Consider the following 10,084-nt stretch of genomic DNA (forward strand, 5'->3'; position numbering starts at 1 on the left):
CAAGTTTCAATAAATGCTAAAGTTGTTATTTCCTCAGGCAACACTTCAGATAACATTATCATAAAAAAGAAAGCATAGATACGTATAGGTTTACGATCTTGGTTTCACAGCCAAGTAACATGTTCAGCACTTCTACCTCCTAGTTCATTGCACAGTGCTTAAGAGGCTTTAAAAGCTGCAAGGAGCCATTCAAGGCACAGCGATTGTTGTCTATTCACTTGGAGCAACAGAAGGAGGAGTCAGATATAGGATGATGAAATGGAAACGTGTGGCTATTTGCTTCCATGTACAACAACCTCCTATGACATGAGACCAGAACTGGATGTTGCCCAACTATCATTACTGAACATTTTAATCAAAGATTCTATAGAAGAATCCAGATCAAAAGGGGGAAATACAGAACAGAATTTCAAAGTTTCATGTGCTGCATACTTCCTAGATCCATGAAGACTGGAGGAACCCCTAAAACTACTGCCCTAAAATAATCTTTAAAGCCTATACTAAAAATATTTCCACTCATCTTTAACCAAATGAAAGCTTAGTTTACCTAGAAATAATGTCTACCTGGAGCACTGTGCTGTCTTTAACATCTAGTTATATTGGATCAAATTGGCAACAGCAATTCTGAAGATTAGATAGGAACCTTAGGGGGCTGTGTGTTTATGTTAGTGGAAGAGGAACAGCTCAGAAAAAGAGTGTGAAAATGAACATATAATTTGAAGAATATAATCAATGAATTGCACGTATAGAAATGTGAATTGCTTGGTAAAGAATGAAATTATATTAAAAAGCGTATGATAAAAGACACATTAAAATTCCAATTTAAATTCAATACATTACCTTTTCACAAAGATACACAGTTGTTCCTCTTCTTGCTGATTCTTGATCTAAAGCATTTCCAGGTCTAATAAAATGGCTAACATCAGCAATATGAACACCAACCTTAAAAAGATAAAAATCAGAGGATATCAGTATGCCTAATTAGGTGAATGTATGAATGGGGTTTGGAGTCCTGGTGTGACGCTTTGGGTTAATGCGCCAGACTGTAAAGCCGTTTGAACTGCAATGTCGGCTGTTCAAGATCACCAGTCGCTCCTAGGAAACCCTATACAGGGTCGCTATGGGTCGGAACCAATTTGATGGCACCTCACAACAACAACATGAATGGGGTTTTGATGAAAATAAATTGATTTATACTGAAAAGGAACTCAGTGTACCAGTTCCTGTAGCTACAACCAGTTGTACTTGGCATGAGTACACACAAACTGAAATTCTATACTGGTTTAAAAGAAAATAACTCAAAAACAAAATAATATTTGCTTTTATTTTAATAAATTAACTTTTTGCCTTCTTCTTCACCCAATATGTGTCTGCCCTCTAGTCAGTGATTTTCATTCTCATCCTACCCATGGAAACCATCAAATAATGTTTCCGAGTAAACAGACTATATTTGAATAACAAAGTCGTTACAATACCTCCAAATTTCCATTTTCAAGTTCTCTACAATGTAGAGCATCATCTATATCAGTACATCCTGGTGGGTCCACACTACAGATACACAGATGTCTTAAGTCTTCTCTGTTTTTCATGTCCTAGAACATGCCATAGTACAAAGAAATAAACTATTACTTTGACAGTACTACTGCAATAGAGCTGTCAATATCAATGAAATCAACATCTATTTAAAAGCCTAGCTGTATTTTCTTAATGATAATCACACATTACAATTTATAACTCATGACAGTTTCCTCACATCTGAAAAACCTGTCATATCCTAGCATCTCCTCTCTAGAAAAATTCTCTCAATACAGCAGCCAATGATTTCTGGAATATTCAAGAGTACAATACCTACTTAAATGCAGAGCAAAAATACTGGTTTAAAAGCTTAAACAAAGCAAGTATGCATAGAATAAATTATATAGACAGTGAGAACTGTTTTCAACTTACATTCTCAGTAATGCTCCACGGCATCTTTGGCAAAAAGCTAAGAACAGCCTGAGAGAAGGGTTGATGGGGAACATCGTGTTCAAGTAGTAGGACTTCTGTCTCAGTCTCTTTATCTCCAGCATCACCTAAATTTTTTACAAAGTGTCCCTAAAACCAAAAGCTGTTCTTAGAAACATATACTTTACAGTTTGGCAATTTATATCTTTTCTTCAAATTAATTTCTTGATCATTTATATATCAATCTAATATATCTAAATGTTCCCATAACAACTTATTTTAAATGACCTCTTTGTAACTTAAAGGTGAAAATGACAAGACCTCTCAAGTGGTTTATGATGGAGATGTCAAGCGGATTCAGTTCTTTAGTTGACATCATCTCATTACTAAATTTTTCTGCACTCAAATAACTAACACACACACATATAACATGCAGAAATGAAAAAGTATGTAAAAAGTCTGGCAAAGCACATTCACCCACTGATTGTGAATGTTTCATGACATTTCCAGAAGTGAATTTTGGCATTATTCACTCTCATTCAACGGTTCAAAACTGTTATTTTTAAATCATATTTGCATAATAAATATGTAAGTAATAGTCAATTAAGTTTGATAGCAGCTTGGTAATCAAAATATAAACAACTGAACCCATGTGTACAATGGAGATCTGAGGGTAATGGAGTTTTTTGTAGCTAATCTGCACTCAAGTACGTAGCAGAGATGGGTGCAGGGCCACGCAAATGAGGTTGGTTCCATGGTGGGTGGGGTTCACTGTCAGTATCACCTGGGCCCGGTGGTGCTGGCTCCACATGATGCTGGACAGCAAGATGGTATGGGTGCAGGCACAAATTGCCCTGGCCCCATGAGGTCCCCAGGTGACCAGCTGGACATATTTCATCTGTGCCCTCAGCTCTTAAGTCCGGGAGATTCAAACAGCTAGGCTGCCAGACACTGGGGTGAAATGCACACAGCTGCACTCCACTGGCTTTACTCAGCTGAGTGCCCTCTTCTGCTTAAGTATACAGGTCTGCACACCTACTGGGATGGGCCAGCAGGTTGTATCTGGGACAGAAAAAGGGATTTCTTCCTGCATTACAGAAATCGGTTTGCAAAGCATGAAAAAAATCCAGCTGGAAGAGGGGCTGGTTTAGAAATTCCAGGGTAGACTGGTGAAGGTCTCATGCTGGGAACCAAGCCCCGATATAAGCAGGCATCAAGATGGTAACTTATCATGAAATCCATTGGAAAGAAAATAAATAAATTAAAAAAAAAAAGAGGTAAGCAATCTATATAAAATGTTGGCATAGACAATTATGAAAACAGCACATGGGAACTGTACGATATACAAATATGTACAGCACATATGCTACGTGCAAAAACTAAAGTAGCCACAAAGCATCTATTTTCTGATATCGTTAAGGTTTAAAGTTGCTTCAAACACAGTACTTTCAAAATGTATTTATTTACATCTATTTAAATACTAAAGAAGCCCTGGTGACCTTGTGGGTTAGGCACTATGCAATGTCAGAGGTTCAAACCTACTAGTTGCTTCTTGGGAGGACTATGAGGCTGTCTGCTCACATAAAGATTTAGTCTCAGAAACCCTATACAGGGTTGCTATGAGTGAATGGGTTTGGTATGGTTTTTTGGTTTACTTAGAAACCAAGCATCTTTTTTATGATATACATTAGGATTTCATAATATTGCTTGTCAAACTGGATACATTAGTTATAAGGTAGCATTGTGAAAAATTCCTTAAAAGTTCAGTACAAATTCTATATAACAGTTGATTTTATTTTCATTGGAAAAAAAAAAAAAATATATATATATATATATATATATATATATATTCCCAACTATGTAATAAAATATCTTAAAATAAAATGAACACTCTAAGCTTACATTTGGGTATCTAGAATTTCTGGGCCAACCATCAATAGCAACAATAATCCTGCGCCCCTCTAATGTGGAAGCCTGTCTGGTTTCTATCCGAATTCGAGGGATCCTCCTGTCAGCAGGTGTAAAGAGATGTCTTCTCGACTAGAAAAAAAGGAAAAGGAATTTACCAAAAAAAAAAACCCAACCCTGAGAAATGGGAACAAAGGGGTTTTTTGTTTAGTTTTTCCAAATTATTACTACATAACAATATGTTCTTTACTTACCTCCTTAATATCAGACTTGGAAAGCATGCCACAATATGGTCTCCAATTCCTTTTTATTATTCCTACAACTCTACCTGTTGGCTTTAACATTTTTTCATTTACAGCAGTCTTTAGCTAAGATTTAAAAATGAAAATCTTCAGTTATTGTTGCTTCAATTATGACTTAATTTCCCCCCAATATAGAGTATGTATATGATACTAATACTTTCAAGCATTCAAAATTCCAGACAAGACATACGTTAACAAATTATTCTAAATAGATTTATTTTATTCTAAATCGATTCATAATAGTAAAGCAGTACCAAAAAAAAGAAAAAAAAAATATAGCCAAATAAATATGTCAAAGTTGAAACACCTTTCAGTTTTGATATGAGGATTTTTTGACGAAAACGTATCTACAACCTCAGAGTTAAGACTACTTTATACAATCAGATGTGTGGTCCTGGGTGATTTTACTTCTAGACTTTTTTCACCTCTAAGGACTGTAGGGTAAACACTGGACTGCAAGGTCAATTTGAACTAGTAGGTCAGTGGTTCAAGCCCACCAATGGCTCCTCAGAAACCCTAAATAGGGCCACTGAGTTGTCGACTTGTTGGCACTTAACAATAACAAATCTCTCTCCTATGGTCTGGACTTTGCAAGGACAATGTTAAAATAGAGCAATAAATATAACCTACAGAATAAGAACAATCAATTCCAACTTATATTATTCTTGCACTGAAAAGTTGGGAAATAATAAGGTCATATCAGGTAGAGTTTTTAGCTAGTAAGAACTAACTGAAAACATTCTCTTCATAATAAATATTAGCGTTGCTGTTGTTGCTAAGTGCTGGGTTGGTCTCATAGCAATCCTGTATAGTGTTTCTGAGGCTTTAAGTCTTTTTGGGAGCAGAAAGCTTCATCTTTCTCACGAGGAGTGACTGGTGGGTTAGAACGTTGGACCTTGTGGCATCAAGCAGAACAGAGAAGAAATTATCAGACACACACAATTATATGGGCCCAGAAATACAACTAAAAGAAAAATTTAAACCTATACAAGAGCATTTCAGCATTATTTTAGATCCCAAGAAATCAGATCATGTATATATTTTCATGTAGACTGAGTTTCAGAATCAACTTAATAGTCTTTGTATATTTACGTGAGCAAAATAAGACATTGATTTAAAAGTTGTTGTAGCTAGTGGGTTTGAACTGTCAACCCAGTGGTTCGGAATCTAGTGCATATCTGATAGAGCCACATCAGGAGTCCACTTATAGACTTAGAGGGAAAAACAAAAAACAAAAACCATACGTATGACATGTATTAAATCTACAGAATTATAATTTCCTTCAATAAATCTGTAATAAAATTTGTTCAGCTTTTACAAAGTTGACACATTAATAACACAAAGCTATATAGATAAAAATAAACATAGGAAACCTGTATAGTTTCATACAATGCTTTCTTTCTCCTCTTCTTTCTCCACATCATCTTCATTTTGACCTTCATCATGTAAAACCACAGAAGACGGTGCTACCCATAGACTCTTGGGAAAAAGTTCCACAGCCACAATATCTTCATGAATAGCTCGGTTCAAATTTTTAAGTCCTTGTAAGATTATCTGTAGAAAACAGTAAATGGTTCAAATATTTTTAGTGGCAAAATCTATATATGTTCTTATGTCTCTGTGTATCACCATTTCTCCTACATATGTGTGTACACATAGAGTCCAAAAAGTCCTTCTCTATTTCTTATTATCAAATTATCATGTAGAAGAAACATGCATCACAAAATATGGGTTGTGTTCATAGCTCCACTCTACTTACACTAATACAATAGACCTTGGAAAAATTATTTACCTTTCTAAATTTCAAGGTCTTGATTGATTAAATGAAAACAAGAGTATCTACTTTGATAGGCTGAATTGAAAATTAGGTGGAAATGTGGAATTTAAAGCAGTTAGTCTGAAATTTTTAATACCTACTATAGAATATAATGAGTAAAAACAATTTTGGTGTTCAATGAACTATATTCATACTTGCCTCTTTATTTTCTTCATCATCTCCATGCACCCACACCGTAGCTTCTAAGTAATTTTCTCTACTGGCTCTAAATGTTCCTTGAAGGTATGTACCAGATTTTATGCCTTGTTGCAGCTTACTTAAGGGGAGATGTTCTGAAAATATTATTTTTCTATTTTCTATTTCATTCTGTGAAATAAGCAAATCAAAAGATGCAGTAAGTCTTCTGGACACTTAATACGTAACTATTACCACTACTTAAAAACAAATAAAAGCATCTTGTTGTAGCAAAGACAACTTTCTATAAAATGCCAGTTTAAGGACTAAGATGCACTAGACCCAAGCCATAGTATTTTCAATAGTTTCATATGAATGTGAAAACTGGACAATGAATAAGGAAGACTGTAAAAGAAATGACACATTTGAGTTGTCATGCTGGAAAAGAAAATTAAAAGTACCGTGGACTGCCAAAAGAACAAACCAATCTGTGTTGAAGGAAGTACAGTGACAATGCTCCTTACAAAGCCAGGATGGTGAGACTCTGTCTCTCATACTCCAGACATATCAGAAGTGACCAGTACATGGACAAGGGCATCTTGCTTGCTAAAGTGGTTGGCCAGCAAAAAAGATGTGAGAAATAAATGTTTCCTATTCGTATAGGGGGAGTTCTGGTGTGGCTCTGTGGGTTAAAGTGTCAGATGGCAAAGCCATTTGAACAGCAAGGTCAGCAGTTCAAGCTCACCAGTGGCTCCTCGGAAACTCCACAGGGTCACTAGGGGTCGGAATCGACTCAACGGCACTTAACAACAACAACAACATTCTTATAGGGCAATTTTTAAAATTTCAATTTAAAAAATTACACCTAATAGATCACATTAGAAGGTCCTGGATAGAGTGGGAGAAAATGTGGGACAAAACTCAAAATTATAAAAAAGACTGGGCTCACTGGTCAGAAAGAGACTGATAGGAACTAACTGGTCACCCTTCAGGTCTGGAACCCAAGTGACTCCTTGTGGCCCAATTTTCAGCCAAAGCAGTACACAGGTATATAAGGGGGACAACAACACAAGAAAGGTATGCTCACCATGAAATGGTCAATCATACAAGATCAAAAGGGCAACATTTATCTAATGACAAAGTTGAGAAGGGTTGATAAGGGGGGTGGGATGGAAATAAGAACAAGGAGGAAGTGGGATAATGGTTGTGCCATGGAGGGGATTGAAATCATTCAGATCAAACAAAGTGTTTGATTTACTGACTATGAAACTGATGATCTGGTCTGTAAACCTTCATTTAATTCACAATAAAAAGTTAAAAATAAAAAACGGAAATAAAAAATTGAAACTTCCAACAATGACAAAAAATTACACCTCGCTACTTAGCCACAAATTTTACTGGAAAACTATATATCCCTCTCCTGCATTCCTTCTACAATGAATTCACTTGCCCACTATTGTAGACTGAATTGTGCCCCTCAAAATAGTATGTTGGGGTTTTAATCTCTATACTTGTGAATGTGACCCTGATTGGAAATAGGGGGTTTCTTCTGTTATGTTAACGAGGCAATACTAGAATAGGTCCTCAACCTTCTGAGCATAGTCGTTTTAAAAAAAGCAGAATAGATACAGGAGGAAGACTGTGTAAGAGTCTTTATAAGCCAACGAAGCTAGCAAATGCTCTGGCTGCCAGATGCTGAAAGAGATAAACTAGATTAATGATCCCTAACGCTACCCATTTATGGTATTTTTGTTACCGCACTAGGTAGCCACCCAATATTTCCATTTGAAATTTGGTACCCATAAGCATAATATGAAGTCCTGGTGCGTTGCTGTGGGTTAATGAGCCAGACTGTAAATCCGTATGAACTGCAAGGTCGGCAGTTCAAGCTCACCAGCTGCTCCTCAGAAACCCTATGCAGGGTTGCTATGGGTTGGAACAAATTCGACGGTACTTAACAACAAAGCATAATATCCCAAACTGGTTATTTTAACACTTTTAACTTTTGAAATAAATAAAATAAACCCAAACATACCCCTTCTTCAGACAAACAAGCAAGACGATCTATGAGCTCAGGGTTAGCAGTCAGGCTCTTTATATATTCTTCACCTGCAAACAATCAGTAATGTTTCTGATAAATACAAGGGTTTTTACTTCCCTTTTATATGAAAAAACATAGGCAATCATACTTGTGAAAATATATCTATCAAACACAGTAATTTTTTCTGAAGGGGAACCATTGATGTAATAACGTCTAAGCAGATCACAAAGCATCAAGCTTTTGTTGCTAAGCCAATTCCAAGTGGTGGGGAGAAACTCTGAGAAGTTAAAAATGCAAAAATGTCATCAGAAGTTATAGTTAAGTGAACATCGCCCATGGGCACGGTGATAAATCTCATATATATTTGGAAACATGCTTTAATGAATTTTACATTTACACTTACAAGTGAAAGCTGGTATCCCTTCTTCTACGGCTTTCTCTTTATTTTTTCTGTCATTTGTAATGAAAATAACTTGCAGCTGATTCTCTGCTGACATTTTCTTCAAATGTTCATTGTACCATTTTACTGCTACTCGAATAGCTCTATCATTTCGGTCATTAGCATTTTCTCCCTGTTCCTGTTCGATGTAAGTTTCTCTAAGTGTAAAGAAATGAAAAAAACAAATAAAAGGGAAACAATCAACAGAAACAAAAATATTTTAAAACTGTCAGAACATAAATGCCTAATAACTGCTAAACTTGAATACCAATGTTACATTAGGATATTTTGAATGTATTCAGAATTACATCTCAGAGAATAAATAAGATCCTCAGTTATGTTTTCTAAACAATTTGCTTAGAAAAGGAAATTATGTCGTTTAATGGAGGGGGAGGGTTTGAGAAAAATAATTCAAGACCAGAATTTGTACTCTAGACTGGGATGCTAAATAACTCACAGCTTGTTGAGAAAAGGTATAATAATAAAACTTTCTAACTGCAGACTAACAGCCAATCTATACATAACACAAGGGAACTTCAAAAATTTTATGGAAAAAAATTCTATTATCTTTTGGAGGGAGTTAGTACACACTGTCAGGAGGGACCAGTCACTGGAGAAGGACATCATGTAAACAGGAGTCCTGGTGTGGCACAGTGGGCTAATGTGTCAGACTGCAAAGCTGTTTGAACTGCAAGGTTGGTGGTTCAAGCTCACCAGCTGCTCCTTGTAAACCCTATACAGGGTCACTACGGGTCAGAACTGACTCGACTTAACAACAACAAGGTGGAGGGTCAGAGAAAAACAGGAAGACCCTCCCCCCAGCGAGATGGATTGGCCAAGTGGCAGCATCGATGGACTCAAGCATGGCAGCAATAGTGAGGTTGGCCCAGGATTGGGCAGTGTTTCGTTCTGCTGTGCATAAGGGTTGGTACCAACTCGATGGCACCTAACAACAACAACAGTTAGGAATAAGGAGGGTGAATTAGGGTTGAAGCTCTGGCTAGGTCTAGGATAGGCCTAGGAATTTGTTTATTGTTAGCATTATGGGTAAGATGAGGGTGTTTAGGCTAATAAGGGTTGGGCTTGGTCTAGTTTTCAGGGTTACAGTTAATTTTTTCCTGTAATCTACTTGGTTTCGTATTCATTTGGATGTTCTGTACATTATTCCTTCTTTGTACTTTGTGACTTTTTTGTTGTTGTTTCAACTGTACCTCTGGTTCTCTATTTTCAGTCTTCAGGTCTCTTTTACTTTGCATACTTCTATATCTGTGTTGATTCTAGGATATTATTATGTAGGTTAGTTTCAGGTTGTTATCTGCTGTTGTTGCTTACCTGTCCAAAGATCTCCTTTTAGTGTTTTTTTATAAGGTTAGTCTGGTTTTCACCAATTCTTTAGTTTGTCTGAAAAGAATCTAATTTCGTTGTCATATTGGATGGACATTTTTGCTGGATGTATGATTCTTGGCTGGCAGTTTATTTCTTTCAGTTTTATATATTTC

The 10,084-nt window shown here is 36.3% G+C and overlaps 1 protein-coding gene across 1 annotated transcript in view; it reads right to left on the reverse strand.

The window, feature by feature from the left end:
- Positions 1 to 10,084, reverse strand: part of DIS3 (DIS3 mitotic control homolog (S. cerevisiae)) — a 33,803-nt gene that overhangs the window by 16,449 nt on the left and 7,270 nt on the right. The window contains exons 3-11 of the mRNA XM_006864309.1: positions 8,550 to 8,743; positions 8,141 to 8,214; positions 6,130 to 6,297; positions 5,544 to 5,708; positions 4,107 to 4,220; positions 3,847 to 3,984; positions 1,948 to 2,094; positions 1,476 to 1,592; positions 841 to 942 (exon numbers count right to left, since the gene is read on the reverse strand). Of these exons, the coding sequence (XP_006864371.1) occupies positions 841 to 942; positions 1,476 to 1,592; positions 1,948 to 2,094; positions 3,847 to 3,984; positions 4,107 to 4,220; positions 5,544 to 5,708; positions 6,130 to 6,297; positions 8,141 to 8,214; positions 8,550 to 8,743 (1,219 nt within the window). The remainder of the gene's footprint in view (positions 1 to 840; positions 943 to 1,475; positions 1,593 to 1,947; positions 2,095 to 3,846; positions 3,985 to 4,106; positions 4,221 to 5,543; positions 5,709 to 6,129; positions 6,298 to 8,140; positions 8,215 to 8,549; positions 8,744 to 10,084) is intronic.

Source organism: Chrysochloris asiatica, unplaced genomic scaffold, assembly GCF_000296735.1.
Source record: "Chrysochloris asiatica unplaced genomic scaffold, ChrAsi1.0 scaffold00063, whole genome shotgun sequence".
NCBI lineage: Eukaryota > Metazoa > Chordata > Mammalia > Afrosoricida > Chrysochloridae > Chrysochloris > Chrysochloris asiatica.